This window comes from Anguilla anguilla, chromosome 15, assembly GCF_013347855.1.
Source record: "Anguilla anguilla isolate fAngAng1 chromosome 15, fAngAng1.pri, whole genome shotgun sequence".
NCBI classification, from domain to species: Eukaryota; Metazoa; Chordata; class Actinopteri; order Anguilliformes; family Anguillidae; genus Anguilla; species Anguilla anguilla.
Window position 1 is genome coordinate 9514311 of NC_049215.1, and position 23686 is coordinate 9537996.

General features: G+C 43.0%; 1 protein-coding gene across 4 annotated transcripts in view; it reads right to left on the reverse strand.

The window, feature by feature from the left end:
• LOC118214493 (low-density lipoprotein receptor-related protein 1B-like) overlaps positions 1-23686 on the reverse strand; it is a 457936-nt gene that overhangs the window by 346383 nt on the left and 87867 nt on the right. For 3 of the 4 annotated variants that reach the window (XR_004762629.1, XM_035394487.1, XM_035394486.1), the window contains exon 2: positions 8937-9059. The exons of the other annotated variant lie outside the window; for it this stretch is intronic. Coding sequence is in view for 2 of the 3 variants with exons in the window: in XM_035394487.1 (XP_035250378.1) it covers positions 8937-9059 (123 nt within the window). In the remaining variant the exon portion in view is untranslated. The remainder of the gene's footprint in view (positions 1-8936; positions 9060-23686) is intronic. 4 annotated transcript variants of the gene reach the window in all.

Genomic DNA, 23686 nt, shown 5'->3' on the forward strand with positions numbered 1-23686 from the left:
TCACACTGAATGGTTTGAGATTTTTAGACAGAATTAAATATTAATTAATCTGGGTGAACACAAAACACATTTTAAAAATAATTTTAAAATTAATTTAATGAAAAAGAAGTTATCAAACACCCACATCACCCACGTGTAAAGGTAATTGCCTCCTTAAACTTAATAAGCGTAACCAAATTCTTTCTATAATTTGATACCAGTCTTTCACGTCACTGTGGAGGAATTTTAGCCCACACTTCTTTGCAGAATTTAGTAGGTCATTTCAGGTCCGGCCACAGCATCTCTAACGGGTTCAAGTCAGGACTTCGACTAGACCACTCCACAACTTAAATTTTTTATCTCTTCAGCCATTCAGATGTGGACTTGCTTCTGTGTTTTGACTCATTGTCTTGCTGCATAACCCAGTTACGCTTCAGCTTCAGCTCACGGATTGATGACCAGACATTCTCCTAAATAATTTTCAGGTACAGAGCGGAATTCATGGTTTCTTCAATACTGGGATGTCGTCCAGGTCCCGAGGCAGCAAAGCATCCCCACACCATCACACTACCACCACCATGTTTGACTGTTGTTATGGTGTTCTTAAAGGAAATACAGCATTTCTCAGTATGTCATACATAATGGGACCCCTGTCATTATAAAAGTTCCACCATCCGTCCATAGAACAGTATTGCAAAAGGCTCGAGAATCATCCAAGTGCTTTTTGGCAAATGAGAGACAAGCGTTGATGCTTCTCTTGGTTAGCAGTGGTTTCTGCCTTGCTACACTCCCATGAATTCCCTTTATGCTGAGTCCGTTTCTTTTTATGGAATCATGGACACTGACCTTAGCTGAGGCTAGAGAGGCCTGCAGTTCTTGAGATGTTCTTCTGTGATCTTTTGTGACTTCCTTGATGAGTTGTCGCTGTGCCTTGGAGAAATTTTGGCCAGCCGCCCACTTCCAGGAAGATTCACCACCACTGTTCCAAGTGTTCTCCATTTGGAGATAATGGCTCTCACTAGGGTTCGGTTGAGTCCCAAAGCCATTAGAAATGGCTTTGTAACCCTCTCCAGACTGATATATTTCAACTATGCCAATATTTCCTCGGATCATGGCATAGTACCCTTGCAGAAACTTTGTGGTGACTACTTCACTCTGATGGTCAGGTTCAATATGAGTGAGGTTCAGATTCAACAGGGCTGGCTGAGATCAAGACTGGCTGTGTTCCATCAGAAGAATTAAATTATCAATTGGTTATCAATTAGTTAATTGAGTAACTAAGGGGCAATTACTTTTTCACATGGGTGATATGGGTGATATGTGTTTTTTATGACATAAATGAAATAATATTTAAAAATTTTTTTTTTTTTTAAACAACTTTTTAAAATGTGTAAAAAGATCAGGAAGGGGTCAAACACTTTTTAACTGCATTGTATATATAGTGTACGATGTCTGCTTACAGTCTTTAATCATCACTCAAATAATCAGAATACCAACAATTGCCAGCTGACAAATTCATTTATTGTATGAAATAGCCTACTACTACCCAATGACATTTGAATGGTTAATTCTATGGTTAGCAGTTGAAACAACTTTTACTCTGAACCATTTCTGAGAAATTGGACCGACTCTAAGACGACGGAACTTTTAACTTTTGCAGAAGAAGCAATGAACAGACAGCGCTGTAGCGCTGCTGGAGATGCTGTGATCTACGACAAGGTAATCCGCGAACGGTCACGTCACGTGTGAACGTGAACACGTGCGACTCCACACTGAATTTTTCATCCTGTGTGTGAACGGGGGAAAAAGCGCTACCTATCCCGGATAATTGAACTTTCACACATGTTGTGGGTTCCCTGTGTGAAAAGGGGTTTAAATGCCACCTGCGTATGCTGACAATATATGCAGTGAAGCACGCTCTGTTTCATGAATATGTGACCAGTGCAAACCTGCTAGATCAAACTAACCGTCTAATATAAATGCTTGAGTCTGGAGATTAGAGACTAAGACACATGGAATATTTTTGCCTCAGTTCAGTTTTTCCCCTGTGGTTATCATTTAAAGAGATATCCTATGATAAAGGAATTATTAATAGCAGAGCTAGATTCAGAGCAGGCTACATGCTAAATAGGCATTCCTGTGATTGACGTTCTGTCAAAAGTTCTTAAAGGAACTTGCGCCAGAACTATTAGCAATCAAGACTGGATTAAGAATTAATACAAAAGTGTACCAGTATGGCAGAGCCATTTTGCACAGATTGAAAGCGGAATGAAATCTCTGACATTGCATTAACATATCACTACCTGTACTGTCGGCCTTTCAGCAGAGAAAAGAGCAGAACTTCAGAAGTGACAACCGCTATTGTTAGAAGACCACTGACAGCTTTCAAAACGCTGAAAATGTCTCATTTACAAATACCCACAATTCCACGTTTATCAGCTGAAGCCCGCAGAAGCAGTGACAGAGGAGAAAAGTGCATCCACATCAAGCTCAGTCACGAACAGTCTAAAAGGCATCCGCATTAGAAACAGCGGGGAACAAAATGGCATCTCTGCAAAATTGGTGTCAACAAGATACTGTCAGATGTTTTAGTATCTGTCATCTGTTGGAACAATTCTCCGATACATATGTCCCCTTGAGATGGAGGATTTATCACGCGAGAGGACCACCCATCGAGCTGACCCTTACAACTGTCTAAAATACATTTCAGTACGGAGCACCTTGTGCAGTGGATACCATTTCCAATCTTCAAACCATGTAGTCTAATTGCTTAAACACTTATATGCAAGAGTCTGTACATCACAGGCGTCTGACTCCTGGCCTCCTGTGTCTGCCATCATCCGCTGTGCTTCCGCACCAGTGACTAATTTAATTTGCCGATTGGCTAAAGAACCCACAGACCCTGTTCCCGCGGACTTAATTGGCAGCTGATTGAAAGGAATCCAGAAAAAAACATGCAAACACTCCGGGACTTGACTTTGACATCCCTTGCTCTACACAAACAGGTACATCATTATTGTGAGTGGGCATCTTCACAACAAGACGAATATTATGTCTAGCACCGTACGGAACACCAGCACCTGACAGTCGCTGTTTGAATGCTTTTTGTACCCTGGAATAAATAATTGGCCGCACTCAGCCAATCGGACTATCTACTGGAAATGGAACCTGAATCCGTTTGGTGTGTGTGTGTGCCGAATGTGATCTGGCCAGAGAAGCACCCAGGTGGACTTTCGCCGTGTTTTGGTGCGGTTACACATTTATCCAGGAGATGCCAAAATCGGTCTTGCGCATAATTCTGTCAGCAGACACGGCTAAAGACATTAATCGCCGCTGACACGATTCTGTCAGCCGGTGAAAGTGCCTGAAGACCCTTGACATTACGGTTCCTGTCCTCGGAATCCCAACACCAATTCCAGGCTTCATTTTTCATCCATAAATACAGCACATTTCACCCCACCAATATACATCATATTACTCACCTGTCAGTATGGTCTTATGACCTTCTGAACAAGCACATACTGTTCATCAGTTTCAGTTTACTTACATTTTCTCATTATATAATGCTTCAATTAAATACCTACTGTATTTAATTACTAATAAATAAATAAATAATGAGTAATTTAATTGTCTTTATTGCCAATTTAGTAACTGACATTATAATAAAAATGCTAATTTTCATTTTTTATATTTTAAATCAATGATTGTTCATATGATTGATTAAGTCATTTATTGTCTGTTTCTGCTGGCAAGCGGGGATCTACTTACTGAAATGTAGACTGCATACCGCCATTTTCCCTCTGTTCCTAAATACGGGAATGCTGACCCGGACATCTGTGTGTTTCTGTGTGCATAGTATAGGGTGGAACCTCACACAGGTAAGTCCTGTACTGTGTTCCCTTATCAGATATATAATATGGTGGCAAGTGAGGAGCTTCTGAGGAATCGAGCCTAATTTATGAACTTCGGGCTCCACAAGTGTAACCAGCCACATTGCAGGGTCAACACTGCCGCATCACCAGGCCTCCAAAAAGCAGAGCCTCTTGCTCCAGATTTCATCAACAGCCGAGGACAGCAGAAAATGCGGTATTTTGTTCCGTGTTTGAATTGCTAAGGAGTCTCTGATAATACATTCTGGCCACGGGTGGCATAACAAAGGGATAAACAAATAATTTACATTTTATTACCCGTCTTTTGGATTGGAAAGGGTTTTTTTTTTTCCTTCTTCCATTTCCTACCGCTGGATAATCCATGTTAATGAGCTGCTCCAAAGGCCGATTGTGCATTTGGCATTGTGCTTTATGGACAGGCGATATGAAAGACAGAGCCAACCATATTTAGCGAGACGATAGCGGGGTACCTTACGGGGAACAGAGGACCGGGTCTGTTGTGGCCTGGCATTTGCAAACGATCAACAAAACGCTGAAAACAGGTATGAAAAGAGTTGGCATGCAAATATTGAAGTTGTCCCAGCTGAAACCGAACTTGAAAAACAAAAATTCAAATACTCACTGCATAATGTACTGCATACAAATAATTTAGTAATTTCACAAAACATGCGTATTTATAATTTGAACAACAGTGCAAGGACTGAGCACCATTTTGGATCAACAGGTCAGACTGACGTCACAGTCACATGATCGCGGCTGCGCAGATTGATCCCAAGGTGACTGGGTGCAATATGTCACTTTCTGTCCTATAAAATGAGCTGTTTCTCTTTCTCTTTGCTTCTCTTCTCCTGTCTGATTGTCAGGGGCCTGGGGGCCTCTGCACGGCCTCCAAAAGGACAACTAGGCCTGAACCCCACCGGAGAAAGACGGCCTGCAGACGTGAAGGAACATGCGGAGAGACGCACGGGATCTCTCGGGTTATAGCCACAGCCAGTGGTTTATAACTCCAAGTAAACTTGTTAGCTATACTGCAACTAAGCTAAATAAACTGAATCCACCACAGAATCAGTTTATTTACAAACTTTATATGTTGATATCGCTCTGCAACATAGCCTACCCTCCTGTGACAGTGAACCAGCACAGCTTCCAGGCTTCCCAACAGCCCAAAAAAACCAGGATGGAGACTGGCTTTTCTACAGACAGCACACCCGAAATCCAGAGACAGTTCCCAAGTCAAAGTTTCCTTGGGCGAACAAGCCACGCAACCAATCGCAGACCCATCTGCGCTACAGCAGTAAGACTGACTAACATCCAGGCATCAGTTTAGGAAACTTCTGTTTGTTTGTTATTTCTAAGAAGTATGGGATCGGCTGTATTTAATGTTGTGTTTACAGCATATCACCTATTTGGTGGCTACAGCTGCCTAGCCTTCATAGGTAACGTATATACTCCATTACTAACATTAGCTTACAATCCGTCTTCTTTTTAATTGAGATCTGTGCATGCAATCTCTCATTCCATATATGGTCTTTTATATACAGAATGCCAAGGTTCACTGAGATTAGCTAGACATCGCTAACTTCAGTAGTCTTTTGTACACGGCATTCGTCTGGTTTCCAGGCCATATTCAGCAGCACTTGCTAAAAGGTGATTCATATTTTACTTCATCAGAGGAGTCTTTGCTCTCTCCTGCACCACACGTGCTGGTGAACACACACACACACACATAGCCATACATATGCACACGCAACACTAGTCGCCTTTCCATACCCTCCTTTATTTAGCCTTTTAGAATTTTCGTTTAGATGTGTTTGTTTGTTTAAAGGCATACTATGCATGATTCTTTTGCCGAATTCCTGCACCTTTACCTCTATTTGTTATTGTCTCTAAGGGGTTCACTCAGTGTAAAAATCATTATCACACTGCCTAATTACTGTTATCATCTATATGGAATCATTCATTATGCCAAAAATGCTATTTTCAGTATGTCTGACCACCTCACCTCTTAGCTTGATATTTTGCTTGTAGCGCTCAATGGTGTGTCCTCAACAGAGGTGTGGGTGGGGTTGAGGACAAACGAGGTATGAGTGGGGATTACAAACACAGTCTAGTCTACTAGGGCCGCAAAATCCAACATAGTATACCTTTAATAAATTCAATTTTATTAGACCTCGTCATCGGTCTGATTATTTTTTGGATAAATGCTTGAGCCTCTCACCTCAAATAACTTACACATGTTTTAACGTTATTGGTTATTATTTTAATACTTAATATTGATTTCTTCATAATCATGATTTAACAATTAATTTTATGAGACTGATTAATTATGAGACAGATTATAAACCAACCTATTACCGCATGAGGTAGTATATATTTATATCCCCTGGTGCCTATGTGCCAGACCTGGGTCAAATACGTATTTGTTCTGGATTGAAATACTCAAATACTCTGCTATATTGATCTTGCCTGGTGTAACTGAGCCTGCCAATATGACCGGAAGGCGGGGTTTGCACTTTTTGAGAGTATTTCATTGGTTCCGATACACCGGACCAGTAAAGATCAGTAAAGTGTAGAAAAGTATTTGAACCCAAAACAAATATGTATGTGACCCAGCTCTGTGTAATGTGCGACGACCGTTAAGACGGACACGTTTTAATCATCCATCCTCACTATTCTACAATTAGTCGAGGTGTTTCCCCCAAACAATATGATCTAGGGGAAAAAAGTGTTCTTCACCCAGCACAGGATCAAGTGTTCAACATACAGTACAAGAGAGGCTGGTGTCAAACAATGTGTGAAACGATTCACGGCTGTGATGTGGAAGCACGCCCTTCATATTCCTGCTTGAAGTGTGTCTGGTGATGAACATGCGTAGAGTGGGTTTAATGATTTTCCCCATTTCGCAGCTAGCGTGATCAGAAATCAAAAGGAACTCGAGACAGTCTGGCGAGCGTTTCTTCACACTCACACTAATCACACTCTCATTAGAACATTCATCTTTTCTTCAGTGACGCCATTACCTTGTGTCACTAATGCACGCCGTTTCGTTTAGTTCTCTCGCCGTTAATATCAAACACTGTTTACTTTCCATTATGTTTCTTAGCAACACTGTTTCATCCCTTTGTGTAATGTTTATAGCACAGAACAATGAGACACGTCTCCATTATTATTGCAGGATGCTTGTCAGCTGTATGATAAATCCAAATAATTTAACGCAATGCAAATTAAGGACGCAACTAAAGCCCAATTCTGACTGCAAAATGGATTATTCAGTAAAACATTTTGAAAGGTTAACTCAGTTGTGAAACTGTCATAACTTTATCCATTTTAGTTTCATAACTCAATTTGGGAAAATAATGCAGTTTTTCAGGAGTGAGTGGTGTAGACTAGCGGAAACAAAGAAGAAAGCTGCTGACTCATGGCGGAGGTGTGTCAGTGGGTGAGTGTCTCGATTAGCATCTCGCTCATTAGCCCCATTCGTTCGGCCACTGTCTCCTGTTGTAGGAGTTGTTTTCGGTCAGTCCCTGCATGATATCATTAATAAACAGTTTCCCTCTTTTCAAAAGCAGGGAGGTTTAATGACACTAACTGCCTGGATAACTGGGCTAGGTTAAATGTGGGCTAAACTATTTCATTTGAGAGGAATTGTTTTAAAGGAACATGCTTCCTCGATGAACAAACATTGCCATTTGAGTACAGACAGCAAGCTCCATAATGTCTGGGACACCAGATCTTCTCTGGCGATGCTCTGCCAGGCCTGTACTACAGCCATCTTCAGCTCCTGCTTGTTTTTTCAGGGGCTAGTTGCTTTAAGTTTTCTCTTCAGCATATGAAACGAATGTTCAGTTGGTTTCCGAACAGGTGAATGAGTTTGTTAGTCAAGAATTTGGCTTTGAAAACTCCTTTGATGCTTTAGCTGTATGTTTGGAATCACTGTCTTGCTGTATGATGAAGTGCCATCCAATGAGTTTGGAGGCATTTGGTTGAACATGAGCAGATACAATACTTCTGTACACTTCAGAATTAATTCTGCTGCTGCTATCAGCAGTTACATCATCAATTAACACATGTGAGCCAGTACCTGTGGCAGCCATACATGCCAAACACCCCCACCACCATGTTTCCCAGATGGGGGGGGGGGTGCTTTGGATCTTGATCAGTTCCCATTGGCCTGCATACGTCTGCCATCACTCTGATACAAGTACATTTTGGTCTCATCTGTCCACAGGCTCTTTTAGGTACTTCTCAGCAAACTGTAACCTGGTCATCCTGTTTTTTTGGCTAACTAGTGGTTCTCATCTCGCAGTGTAGCCAATAACATGAGTGTTTGTCAACATGAGCATTTGCAAGGCAATCAAAATCCTGGAATCAAAACTAGATACTCAAAGCTCTCTTATACCTGCACTAAGGAAGCTATTGAACACACCTGACCAATCAGAAACACCTGGGAAGCAATTTGGCCCAAACATTATTGTGCCTGTAAATGGGGGGGTAATTTCTACTTGGTGAAACCAAAGTCTTTAAAATATTCTTTAATAAAAGCTGAGAATCTTCACATAAACCACACACCAATTGCTTGATTACAAATTGTGGAGTACAGAGCCAAATCGAGAAAAATATATGTCTTTGCCCCAAGCATTATGGAGCTCACTGAATGTAAAAATAGGGAAAAAAAGACACTGACCTCCAAATAACCTATTTAGACAATTGTGGTGTTCTACATAAAGGCATAACACATAACAGATCATATAACATGCATGTTTTTCATGAGTATCTGCCTCTGTTCAAGAGATTTTAAAAAGTCAATAGACTTACAAATACGTGCTTGTTTGTAACTGAAATAAAATAAAGGCAAAACTGATATAGATCTCACCTATATTTAAATCATTTTTACTCCATGCATGAAACATAAGCAGTGAATTGGTGAGAAGGAAAATGTAACGTTTCACAAAAAAATTGATGAATCAGGAGAGAGTAAATAATTTCACAGAAATGCACCAATGATCAAACAAAGCTTTGACTAACTGGGGTGGCAGAAGTTGGGGAATGGGGGTATGGAGTACTCACATCGGACCAGCATTTCGTCCGACCCGTCGGGGCAATCTAGCTCTCCGTCACAGAGCCAATCCGATGAGACACAAGTCAGGCGGTCATGACAACGGAATTCCCCCGCATCGCAGAGAGGGGGTTCTGGAGAAGGAGAGAAAAAGGATGGAGGACAGAGAGGGAGAGAGAGAGAGAGAGAGCGAGAGAGAGAGAGAGAGGCGATGAGCAGTGGGATGGTTAGCTTCATGTGCCTTCCGCTCGAGCCGACACATGGCAGTGTTTCCATGGTGCGAGTCTGCATGTTCTCAGAGAGCAGGAAAGACTTTATGCACTGTTGTCACGCATGCACTACAACATGCATCATGGGTCAGAGTCAGTTAGTGGAAATGATAAATGAGAGCGATGTTTTATGCATTAATCTTGCCGCAGACACAGGATGGTTGTTAGCACATTTGCATGTTTTATTTTTTTACCGGTTGATAAGAAACAGGGAGGGAATCTGCGGGGGAATGCCATAAATATCATAAACTGAGCTTATGTACAACCTGAAAGCCTTACACGTGGGTCCCAGTCAACACAAGCAGGCGTGAGTGCTACTGATGCTGCTCGGCTGTGCTGAGAGCATCTGGGGCGGATGGGACTAAGTCACTTCCTCTGAACACAGGAAATGACATGGCCCTCATAATTTTATTCATGAAATAATATACACCTCCAACACATACACACAGGCATGCACGCACGTACACATATGCACATACAAACACATGCACACACACACACACACAGACACACACACACACACACATAAACACCCACACTCAGAAATCTAGATACCCACCAGATACTCAGCTGCAAATTCTTAATATTCCAGCTTCTGTCTCTACTGAAGCCAAATTTAATGTGATATAGGCTAAATTCACTGACTATGCGGATCACTGACACTGACTAAATTCACTATGTACTATAATATCGCACCTCAAAAAGGTTACAGTCAATTGTGTCCATCCAGTACAGCCTATCTATGCACTAGACCAGTGCATTAACAGATACCAGACCATAGAGCCCCTCTATGCACTAGACCAGTGCATTAACAGATACCAGACCATATAGCCCATCCATGCTCTAGAACAAAGCCTTAACAGACACCAGACCATATAGCCCATCCATGCTCTAGAACAGAGCCTTAACAGACACCAGACCATATAGCCCATCCATGCTCTAGAACAGAGCCTTAACAGACACCAGACCATATAGCCCATCCATGCTCTAGAACAGTGCCTTAACAGATATCACACCATGGGGCTCATCCATGCTCTAGAACAGTGCCTTAACAGATATCACACCATGGGGCCCATCCATGCTCTAGAACAGAGCCTTAACAGATATCACACCATGGGGCCCATCCATGCTCTAGAACAGTGCCTTAACAGATATCACACCATGGGGCCCATCCATGCTCTAGAACAGTGCCTTAACAGATATCACACCATGGGGCCCATCCATGCACATTCCTTTTGCCACCTGTAATTTTCTTATTTACAACAGGGGTTAGATTAAATTGTTTTCCTACATATCTTCCTACATGTTGTGTGGGTTTTCCAGCACTACAAGACCACAGTAATCCCAGCACCCCCCAGTGTCTGTTCCAGTGTCTGAGAGCAAATTCACCACCATGTAACATACAACTCTAGAAAGGTCAAATCAAAAGATCTTTGTTTTTTTTGTTGCTCTATAATTCCCCTTGTCCCTCTTCTCATTTTAAATACTACGTGATCTCGTCTCATCCGTAAAAAATATCCCATCTTTCCAAATCCAGCGCAGAACAAGCTGCAGTTTAGATCCGCCGATTATCTTCTGGGGCTGACGCAAGGGCAAATGTCCAAATGCCTGTAGGGACTGGCAAATTAGATTGCCTTCCCTCAGAAAAAAACACAGACATTTCTGTACACGTAAGATTAATGCCTTCCGGCCTTTCTTATAAAATGGAGGCACAGTGCTGTATGATACATTCTCAACTTTCCAAAAAAAATTATCCCTGTGACCAAAACAATAGAAAGACAGTGAAAGTTTTCAGAAGCCGGTTTGAGCCTGTTTCTTTTGTCTTAATACACACCGCCTTCTCACCTCTCTCCCGAGGAGAGAAAAGAAGGCGAATCGCGCGCGAGGTGTCTGAGTGACGGAGCGGTCCGCGGGAGCGGCCGTCGTAAACGTATTTGTGACAGTCGCGGATGCCCCGCGGGACGCTGGCGTCTGATTGAGGTGTGCGGAGGTGGCTTGGCGTGGCCGGCTTTAGACTGAGGAACACACAGAGGTGGGAACGCGCGCTGTGCTGCAGTGTCTCTGCAGAGGCCTGCTCCCGCAGCGGCGATCAGAAAAGCCTCTTCCGTCCGCTCAGCCTGGCCGTCACAATGCCTGTTTTTATATGTGCTTTACATGTACGATTTTTACTGACCAGTGGAGGAGGGGCTCCCCTATAAACAGTTTTCTCCCGAAATTTCTTCCCACTGGCAAGTTTTTAAAATTATTTTTTTTACCTCACTTGTTTGCTTTTTGGGGGTTCAGGCCTGGTTTTTGGCCAATTTTCCTTTATGCTTCCTCTGTAAAGGATCTTTGTTACAATGAAAAAAAATTAAAATAAAAAATACAAATAAAACTATTGAACTGAATATATACCATCATGTATATACCCTCTATGTAGCATACCAATTAAAAAAGAGAAAAGTCTAATGGTGAAACCAATTTGTTTATTATAATACTGTACTCTTACATGACAATTGGCTGTGCATATAATATTTTATGAATTTTATAGTATGGAGTACTTTACGTCGTAATTGGCATTTAACCTTAATGTCATTACGGCTAACATAGAGCACCTGTCCTATAAGAAAACAAAATGGCTGACCGACTTAAAGGTCATGCATAATGTCACTAGATGTAAATGGACGGAACTACTTAGGGTTTCAAAGTTCAGGAATTTCAAAGTTCAGGAATTTTAATCAGCTCGGAAAACTCCTAAATTCTGTCTCCTTAGAATCCAGGGTCTGTAAAATACAGCAGGCAGTTTACACCGTTTCAATTCAATACCGATAACCTGTCAGTCAAAAAGCAATAACAGCAAATAAGATGGCCTTCTATTTCTGTTTCGCTTTCCAAAAAGTAAAGGCAGTCGTTTAAACATCTTCTAAAGGGCATTGCTACTTGCAAGTCCATGAAACATTAGCGTGTCCTTCTAATTCACTAATGCAGTCCTGTACCAAGACTCTGATTGGCGTGATTTGGTTGTTGTACTGATACACTCCTTTGATTTTTGAAAGAAGGACGCTAGGAAATGATGCTAGCAATAAAAGATAAGAAAATAAACAGTCTGTATACTTAGCGTGACCCATCGACTGAGTCGCGGTTCTGAGCAGCGTGCCTTTAGACCCCAAGGATTCGTATGGGAAACGGAGTCGGAATAATCCTCGGATAAACAGGCCCACGCGTCCTCCGCGGTCCGGACGTGCTCGGCATACGCGGTCGCCCTCGGGTACGTCCGCCCCTCTCTTCTCTGATCGATTACCGTTTAAAGGGGAGCGCTGTGGACGCGGGACGGGGTCCCCCGCCCGTGTCTGAGGGCCGGGCCGCGGTCTCTGGGGCAACGGGGCTGCTCACTGATGTTCGCCCGCTTTCGTGTCACCCCCCCTCCCCCCCTCCCCCGCCTCCCCCCCCCCCCTCCCAGAAAGGAAAGGACGTGATGAAAGAGAACAGGACGACCCTCCATTCTAATTTAAGTTCTTTTCCCAAACTCGTAGGACTAGCCTTTTCTCCTCGCTGTTTGAGACCCCCGGGGCAGTGGGGAAACGGTCGCCATTTCGCCAGGAGAGACAACAAAAACGCGCTATTATATTTATTCACTCAGCGGGAGCTTTTTTGGAACAGGTGAAACGGAGGAGCTGGAGTCCCAGGTATAATCCGTTTTAATGAATGCGAGTTATTTGCCGAGGCGGTTGGAGTTAAGTAACTCGCCCTGGGGTGCGACTGTGCCGGCTCGCCCGGGCAGCGCGCTCGCGGCGTTTCCAGCCGCACCGCCACCTGCTTAATCGCTGCGCCGCGCGGCCTGTCTGCTTCTTAAAAGAACAAACGCACAAATATAAACGCTTTTTTTTTTGTTTACCGCGGTAAACGAGAGAGAGTTCGGCATCTGTGGGAACGGAGGAAAATCGGCTCCGGTGCGGGAGCGGGCGGGGCGGGCATTTAGAGACGAGGAGGAAGCGAAACTCTTTCGCCAGGAACTAGTAACGCGCGCGGCGGGTGTGCCGTTAAAAGCCTCTGACCCCTCCCGCCGTCTCTTTGTGCCGAACACGGGCGGCTCAAAAAGCCCGTCTCTGTGCGCCGTGGTACACAAACCGTTTGTTTGGAGGACGCGGGTTCGAGAGGCGGCGCGCACGGCTAGCTGTTGATCAAGATTCAAGATTGAACTGTCAACGCTTTATTTAAAAAAGCTATTAAAAACGTCAGGATACCACTCTTTTTAAATGCACCTAAAATTACTCGTAGGCAGCCCACTGTTAGCCATTGTTCTCAGAAATATTTGCACTTGCATTTAGTGCAGTATGCTGGTAAGTCACGGTGTGTTTCCACTCGCTGTGAACCATTCTCCTTCAGCCTCTTGTTTGCAATGCATGCTGGGTGATGTATCTGTTGATGGGGTGAGGGAATGATGGGGGGAAGAAAGCACTGAACATGGGACAAACGCGGTCCACAGTGTTCAGATTTACAACATGAAGTAGATTTCGATGAATGCTTGAATCACCAAACGCAGATATTTTAGCACTTTACTACTTTACTGTTAGAATAACAAGCCTTGTTTTGCCTATGCATCCTCTGGATAACTCATTCTAGTCTATTGTACAAGCTGATCCACATCCTGCACTCAAAAAAAATGAATTGCTGGATATACTTAATACAATTATGGACACACAATAGTATTAAGTATATGTGACTTCAACTGATTATGTATTTGTACAAATACTTAATCAGCTGAAGCCACATATACTCAATAATGTTGCACCCCCGTCCATAATTTTATCATGTAAATCCAACTATGAATTTTCTTGTGTATATAAGCCAGAGTATACCCAGTCCATGACCATGCAGTACACTGCCCATCAGCAGCTGCTAACGGCCCACCGTCAGTCCGCCAGCATTGTACAAATTGACAGCAGTTTGCAAGCAGGTAGGTGATCTGAGGCACTGAAGAAGAGGATAAAAGAATGGAAAAATACTGGTGAAAGGAAGTCAGACAGCAGGCTCTGACAGAGGGCTCAGAGGTGCCTGCCCTGTGGATAAGCCCCACAAACAGTTCTACACTTTCACCAACCTACAATTTTGAATGTACGATCAACATTGAACGGGAAGATACTGGTAGAGTATTTTGGCCCAAACATACCAATGGGCAATCTGCTAAATCTAGTACAAATCAGGAAGTTGGTTTCTTATACAAGAACTAAGAATATTCTCTTAAAATCTAAATCTGTAGTCCCTATAGATTTCATAACTATTTCAATATCCAATATTCCAGTTATTTATTATTAGAAAGGAAACATGTTAGCCAAATGCCAGTTCTTGGATTTCTCATGAAAAATACTAGTAGTGAAAATGCTAATAGCATTCACTGAATTCTCATGAATTCTCCACATTGGAATAGCAGCCCGATTTGTAAATAGTTTTGAGTGACCAAAGATAATTAGACAATTGGCTTCTCAGCTGATTCTTGGCCAGCTGTGTGCTGTTGCATCATTAGTTCATGTACAAGAAAGCTAACAAAAGGCCTAGAGTTCATTCTGGGTGTGCAATTTGCATTTGGAGTCTGTTCCTGTTGCTCTCTCAACATGAAGACCAATGAAATGTCAATGACAGTAAAGCAGGCCATCACTGGGTGTGTCCAAGTCAACGGTTTGGTACATTGTTAAGAAGTAAGAATGCACTGGTGAGCTCAGCAATAGCAAACAACCTGGGGTACCACGGAAGACCACTGTAGTGGATGACTGAAGACTACTTGCAGTTGTGAAGAATAACCGCTTTTTATCCGTCAAACAGATCAAGAATGCTCTCCAGGATGTAGGCATAGATGTGTCAAAGACTAAAAGACACCAGCAAACCTCTAAGGGTTCGCTGCAAGATGCAGACCACTGAGAAGCCTCAAGAACAGAACAACCAGATTAGAGTTTGCTAAAGAATTACATTCCAATAAAAACTGTAGAGTTCTGGAACAAAGTCTTATGGACAGAGATGAGTATTAGCCTGTCCCAAAGTGGAGGAAAGAGGAGAAATAACAGACTGCTCATGATCATAAGCACTCGCTCACCTTTGAACACGGTGGAGGTAATGTTATGGCTTGGGCATGTGTGGCTGCTTATGGAACTGCCTGAGTTGTCTTCATTGATGATGATGATAACTGCTGACAGCAGCATCAGGATGAATTCTGAAGTGCACAGAAATATTATATCAGCAGGCCAATATTGCTAAAGCAACTAACCAAGTTTTTCAGGGCCAAAAAGTGGAATGTTCTTGACTGGGTTAGTCAATTACCCGTCCAAAATCCAAACAAACGTGCATTTCACTTGCTGAAGACAAGACTGATGGCTACAATCCCGAGTCAAAGCAGTTGATTTGTAGTGAAATATAATAATTACGTTATAATTTACAGCAATGTACAATTTAGATATTTTGAATAGATTTGGAGACACTAAGGGACACCAGGGTACGCTGCTTACTTTCCGCTTCATAGATCTGTAGTAGTTCCACATATCACCCTCAGATTTAGCACACTTGTAGTCAAGGAGTGCATGATCCAGGACATGTACAGTTTTACCTGCTATAAATATGATCTCTCAGTATTTAATTTAAAACTGAAGAACAACTTTACATTTGCATTTTCACCTACATAATTGCATTTATGGCAGTTTATTTCTACCTAAATTATGAACATAATCTAATTTAATTATTGTAAATTGAGTGTCTTGCTTCATTTCAAGTCTCTGTGATGCTCACATCTGGAGTTATAAAGCCTTAATTAGTCAAGTCAAGCTATCACTTATTTAAAGTGCATTTCACAGATGTCTCAACACACTGTACATTTAAAAACATAAAAGATTGTAAAAGATAATACACAGTGATTGGGCAACAGTATAACAACAATAACAAAACAACAGAACACCTGAATGGTGAATGGGTGAGGATTGGCCAAATTTGGCATCTGCACAAAGGGATTAATACCACGTGAGCATCATTTGAATGCCACGGCATACTTAAGCGTTGTTGCTGACGATGTGCATCCCTTTATGGCCACAGTCTACTTGTTTTGAAATTGATACTTGCAGCAGGATAATGCGTCACGTCACAAAGCATGTATCATCCCAAGATGATTCCATGAGCATGACACTGACTTCAGTTTAATCCACTGGCCTGCACAGTCCCCAGATCTCAATCCAATAGAGTACCTTTGGGATGAAGTGGAACGGGAGGTTCACTGCATGAAAGTGTGCCTGAAAAATCTGCAGGAACTGCTGATCCTATCGAGTCAGCATGGACCAAAACCCCAAAGGAATGTTTCCAGCACCTTTTGAATGTGTGCCATGAAGAATCCAGGCTGTTCTGGAGGAGAAAGGGGGTCCTACCTGGTGCTACATAATAAAGTGAGCAAACATCAGCCATCTAAAAACAGGTCATACACCCTGGGACCAGTCCTGCCCTACTGTAATTAGGAAGATTACATGGACCTGCATTCTGTAAGCGCTGCTATTGCAAGTCACTGTGGAGCCAAAGAGCAGGTTCCTAATTCTGACAAGATGGCTAAGTGCATTTCTGAATCATACCGATGTTTGGTCTCATTATCTCACCAACTGTTACCCATCAGTCACCGGGCCCAGGGTGTTCTGTCCCAACACCAGCGAGCAGGGAATTCTGAGCTCTGAGCCTTAACACAAACAGACAGTTACCCAAGCCCTGTCTGAGGGCCCCAGCTCAAGGGACACTGCTCTTGCGTATCATTACGGCCAATTTAGGACAAACAAGCAGCAACACGTAGGAGCTCAGGGAGAGAACCAACAGTGCGACATGTTGGTCAGTTATGACCGGGCACTGAGCGGGAAAAAATGTCTCTATGCTGCAGTGTGTTTGAGTGCGTTTTGCTAACTTTGAATCAGAAAATCTCCAAAGTCCTCCACTGCAATGGCAGGTGGATTAAAAGCTTAGCAGACAGCCACCATTGCCCGTGCTGACCTCTCTCATGCAAACGATCCTGCGGTCCACAGCCCAGCAGGCTAGCGCCCCCAGGCTGCATCTGCTGGTACTGCAGAACGAGGCGGGCGAACGGAACGCTCAGCTGTGCTTAGCTACACAAGTGCACACGGCCTAAAGGTGCTACAGGAACTAATGGCGCTACAGGGACTAAAGGTGCTACAGGAACTAATGGCGCTACAGGCACTAATGGCGCTACAGGGACTAATGGCGCTACAGGCACTAATGGTGCTACAGGAACTAATGGCGCTACAGGAACTAATGGCGCTACAGAGACTAATGGCACTAGAGGGACACTTCGGGTCACGCGCTCTATTAATGAGGCATTGTTATGCAAAAAGACACTGAGTCCAGATCACTGTAGTGCTGATGTGCTATTGTCTTTACTAATTAGCTCTCTCTCTCCCTCTATTAACATATAACCATTTAAATGTCATTAGCGAAAAAATATTTTTAAAGTCGATCCCAGAGTTATCAGTGGTGTATTGTAGAAGAATAATAATGGAGTAATGGAAGTAATGTACAGTACTGTGCAAAAGTCTTAGGCACCTTAGATTTTTTAAATATAATATATAGTATATATTTGGTCTTAGATGTTTATTTTTTGTTTTTTGTATTAGTGTGTTAGTAGAAAAGAGCAAATTAGAAATTTCCAAACATGAATTTTTCAAAAAATGAAATTTTACAGATACATTTTTGTATTTTGTTAAATAAAGTAATATTTTAAGTAATAGACTACCTTTCAGATAAAAACTTGATCAAGGGTCTCTGGGATTACCTGGAGAGCCAGAAGCAAGTGAAAGCCAAAATCTGCAGAAGAACTGTGGCAAGTTCTCCAAAACGCTTGGAACAACCTACCAGCCGATTTTCTTATAAAACTGCCGGACAGTGTAACTAAGAGCATTGATGTAGTTTTAAAGGCGAAGGGTGGTCACACCAAACATTGATTTTATTAACTACTTACTGCTCTTTATATTATTTTTTTGATATTTACAACCTTTCATTTCATTATTTTTGAAAGCATCTTAGCTGTACAGCCTTTTTTTTTTTTTTTTTTTTTTACAAGTGCCTAAGATTTTTGCACAGTACTGTACATTTTTGGGTTAAATTCATTCAGTGGCTGCTGCAAAAGAAAAAATGGACTTGGTCCCAGTAAAACAGCTTTAAAAGCTGCACCGAGGAGAATTATTATAATTATCGGCCTCTATTAAATGGTCTCCACACCAGCCCTCCTCAATGGCATGCTGCATGTCTCTGAAAACAGCAATAATACCGAAGAACACGCTGTCACGTGGCGTCATCTCCTGTTGTGCATTCATGTCCCAGTGTAAATAAGACAGCCATTTATAGCTTATGCACTTACAGCTTCACTTCACTGTGGCTTGTGCTCTTCCTCATAACAACTGTGAAAGATTTGAGAGGTCGGCGAGAAGAAAAATAAAAATGAGTCAAATAACGTAACCTTTTTGTCGGCAGAGACCCCCACGTGTTTTATAAATATCAGAGCCTTGTTCAGTTTGAGCTTTCCATTAAACAGTGCATGCTGCCATTAGCATTCACAGCATGAATCGAAGCAGCCTTAGCAATGGTGGTCTAATGTCCCTAATTCTGCTGCTCGAAATAAATGTGAAACAATGTAACTACTAGTGACTCTGGAACATTCTAGAACCTCCTACCCTTGCCCTTTGGGGCATACATTAGGGAAATGACAATACAGCAAACACAGAGGCCATAATTAAAAAAAAATAATAATAATTAAAAGTATTGTGTTAACTCTTCAATACGAGTCTGTTCACAAAGCATGCAATTAACCCCAAGGAGATTTAACTGGAGGAAATGTGCATGGATCGTAAATAGAAAAAGAATTTTCTTCACGGCTTCTTATGTATTCATAGGAAGTAAAAGAAGAAGAAATTCATATACAGTGTATACATATCTACACACACTATATGACCAAAAGTATCTGGGCACCCCTTGGTCTGGGGCTGTTTTTCATGGTTTGGGCTAGGCCCCATAGTACCAGTGAAGGGCAACCTTAATGATACACACAATCATATTCTAGACGACTCAGTGCTTCCTCAACAGTTTGGGGAAGGTCCTTTTTTGTTTCAGCATGACAATGCCCCCGGGCAAACAGCAAGGTCCATATAGAAATGGTTTTGTCAGTGTGGAAGAAACTACCTGGCCTGCACAGAGCCCTGACCTCGACCCAGTCAAACACCTTTGGGATCAGCTGGAAAGCCAACGGCCAGGCCAATCAGTGCCTGTCTCACTAATGCTCCTCCGGCTGAATGGAAGCAAATCCCTGCAGCAACGCTCCAACATCACAGTATGAAGCCTTCCCAGAAGAGTGGAGGTTGTTATAGCAGCAAAGGGTGGATCAACTCCATATTAATGGCCATAATTTAGTATGAGATGTTAGATGTCAGGTGCCAGGTGTACTTTTGGCCATGTAGTATATCTAAGTATTCTGCAAATAAATTGTTCATGGTTTTCTTTTCAACTGAGTGATTCAGTTTTACAAATGTAAAAGGGGAATTCATTTGTTGGTTTTAGTGATGAGGAGAGTTGCCTCTCAAATTAATGAATCCCTTACTGCTCAATTACAAAGTCAGAGCCTTCATCATCGATGATGAGGAGGGTACATCCGCTTTGCGCTGGCGATCATCGGTCGCCCGACCCATGTCAGTGACGCAAGTCCCTCCGTTACGGTCTGTGAGCCATAAACTGCCCATGCAGAAAGCTGTCAGTAGCCTCCGCAAACCCGACTCTCTCAGCGTCCAAGTTCACCAGTGAACTTCCCCAGACTGACAGGGGAAGACCAGAGGTAAGAGAAGGCTTGTGGACGTGGTCCGAACGTCTCTGGTTGGGGACGCTGTAATGATGTCCCCGTAGGACTCGGGCATCTCGAACCCCACGCACACCTTCACCCCATTACACAGGCCCCCTGCGCTGGGACCATGGATAATCTTGCCGCTTTTTGCAGGAAATGGGCAGCGGAAATGACTTCTCTATTGGGCTTTCCATTAAACAAGTCGTGAGCCCTCCATGCACAGGATTCCAGTCAGAATCCACTCAGACATATGCCTTTTTTTTTGGTAAGCAATTCAGTAATGGTAATACCCCTGGTTATATCTGAGATTTTCTGGTTTATTACCAACAAACCATGTCCCTATTAAATCATCTACTATCTACCGTCTACCTAATATCTAGATAAATGGTAGCGCATTCTTTTGGATTAAAAAATTGAACTCGCGTAAAAAACAAATAACCACGGGGAGATAAGGTCTCTGTGGTACGGCTGTAAAATGTGTTTCATTCCGGAAGCTTCTCTCAGGTAGTGTGGAGCTCCACGCAGTGAAACACTGCCGGAGCCCGCAGGTAATTCAGAGGGTCTTTAAAAAAATGACGTGACTCAAACACGTCTGAAAGAGTAGCGATTTAGAGCGGAAAGATTTAATTCATCTCTCTCTCTTTCTCTCTCTCATACTCTCTCAAACATCCGTATAAACACAGCGTCATTACCATTGCTGAAAACCCTTGAGGATCTTCCCTGATAAAAAATGAAATAATAAAAAAAATGGCCGCCCGACAATGCGAACAGTTCTGCGATGAATGGTCATTTTTATCGCTCTATGCCTGCGCTGGCAGGAGCAGACTGCTTTCCTTATCAGCAAAGAGGCTGTAATAGAATGAAAAAAGATGGATAGCTCCGGCTCACAAACACTTTATTCTCTTCAGGTTTCTTCCTCCACGGTTTAACAATATCTCTCGGTTCTACCATACTGTGTGTGTGTGTGTGTGTCTGTCTGTCTGTGTGTGTTTGTAAAGTATGCAGGAACAAATCACAAAGGATGGTTTAGTTCCAAGGAAGCCTTTATTGCGACCTCGAGGCAAAGATCACATTTCTTATTGAATGTTTTTATTAAACAATAAAGTACTTCATTCTTTACACAGCTGCAAGGCTTTATGGTTCTTTTCAACAATGCTCTTTAATTTTAATTTGTATCCGATTGAATTCTTGGCAATACTATTGATCATACTTGTCCATGGTAAAATTGGACCGGTTTAAAAAATATCACCCACTCATCCTGTGGGGGGGGGGGGTTGGTGAGGGGGCTAATCTCTCCCGCTCTTCACAGACAGCTGTCACAGCGAGTTTTCCGCTTTGTGGAGAAACTGGAAGGGGAAGAAGAGTTTTCCGTTTCTGGGGGGCAGTCTTATTTTGGCGGGGTGTAGTCCCATCTTACCGCCTTCAAAGGGACGGTTGTCCGGAGCGTCCTGCACTGCGTTCTGATCTACGTCCAGCCGGAGTTACGATTTCTCCCCCTCGCCGCCGAGCTGGCCCCCGGAGGCGGACCAGCGGGGGTGTGGCGAGTGCCGCTGAGCCGCCGTAAACCCGCCGCTGGGCCGCCGGCTAGCCGACGGGCACGGAACGCAAATCAAACATGCTAATTACAGCTCGCCGAGGTGCTCGGTGACAAACAGGGTCCAGGGCAATAAACCTGCCAGGGAAAGGCACTTCGGTAAGGAGAAGAAGAACCAGACAGAAATGTGAAATGGTACAGCGTTGTGAGGTCACGTCACCTGCCCGGTGTCTGCCAGCTGCAGCAGGCGCGGATCAAAGTTCGGGGACCAGATGGGCTCAGACCGAACCCACAGAAATGCCTATTAATATATATTAGCATTTCTGGTGCAGCTGCAAAAACTGCCTCCCTAAACCTGGTGGATTAAACTGAAGCGGTTTGTACGGATATAACTCTGGTCATCAGAGTCTACTGAATATTGACCATTCCCATTGCAAATCACACATGTTCTGTTTCTCTGTGTCAGATAATGTAACCGGTCAGTTTTACAGATTGGATGATAAAGCAGGAGTTTAACATATAACAAAGAATAAGGAGGGCATACCCAGAAACTACCACAGTCTGAGAACAACAGTATGTGAGATTGTTTATATATACACATAGTTCACAATTAGTTAAACTCTAATATGCATTAATGGAATGTAATGCAAAATGAAAGAACCAGTCAGTCCCATCACCACAGAGCAACGATTAAACATTAGTAATTAACTATAATTACTGCCATTATGCCTTAAACTAAAAATTTGTGACACGATATAAAGACTTTAAAGATTTAAATAAGGTTGAGTAGCTAATCAACGTTCAGAAGCAACTCCACACATCCGAATGCATCACAGCAACATATACCAAATCTATACCAACATACAATATGCCTTCACAAATTGTATGTGAAATACTGTATATAAATAAATAAAATAACATACTGCATATAGTAAACGTTACGCCCTGACGAAGGCCGTGTGAGGCCGAAACACGTCGGTGTAGTTTTTTAAATGTTTCTATATGAACTAGCCCTTCATTAAAGGCTATTTATTCTAAGAAGAGTGCCTTGGACTTGCTGTACTCATTATACTGCATATAGTACTTATTACACAGCGTATTCAAAACATGTATGATCAGGCCAAATATGGCTGATGTGTGCGGGGATCTCCTGTTTTAATGAGACGAGTTCCGGGGCCTGGCATTCCACAGACTCAATCCCCGTCTCGCCACCTCTGCGCTCGGAAGCGCGACTGCATGAATTAAGACCTCCGCAAATTTTCAGAAACAACGTTTGAGTGCCCAAAAAAAAAAAAGTGAGATTGCGTCGACGCTTTCCTCTTTTTAAAAAGGCGCGAAGAGAAAAATGCAAAGCAGAGCTTTCCTCCGTTTGCACCTGAAGAAGAAGAGAACGATCACATGCAGAAAAACTGCAGCAAACTCAACGCGGGCTGAACGGCGAAAGAAAGCCCGTCCTCAAAGGCGACAGATCCGCTTTGCTCGATTAACGTTTCCCGTAAACGGTAGCTTTAGCGAGTCTCGTCCAAAAGCTGTTTATAAACGACGGGGCGAACTCTTCATTTGCCTTGGGAGACGGAACAGAAGCGAAGTTGCGCTGGGCGTGCATATTATGGGCTGTGCGCACGTTTCTCCGAGCGCAGAATTAAGGACAGGGACATCATGCAGATTGCTTTAATGAGCTGGACCTGGGCGCCGGGAGGCCGAGCCAAACTGGCAGCGCTTCGCGGAGGAACAGGAAAAAAGACTGTTCCCGCTGTGGCGCAGGTTCAATGAGCTTCCTGTGTGCGCTCCCGCACAGCGCTGTGGATGCAGGACTTACGGACCAGAACCCAACAGAGGCCGATTCTATTGAAGGGAGCGATTAAATACATGTGAAGCCCCCAGCTTTCAGCTGAAGGAAAAAACTGCCACAATGCCATATCAGTCACAACCTGGGCGGTGTCCTCCAGCTCCAGTATAGTGAAGCCAGTGGCTTAATAAAGTACGAAGTTCTTTTGCTTCCTTAATCAATGCTGTGATGGTTATTATAAGATTATTTACCTTGCTGCAATAGTATATGAACTGTCTATATTATATGAATTGTGTTTGTGGACACACTATTCTGGTCAGAGTGAATACTTTGTG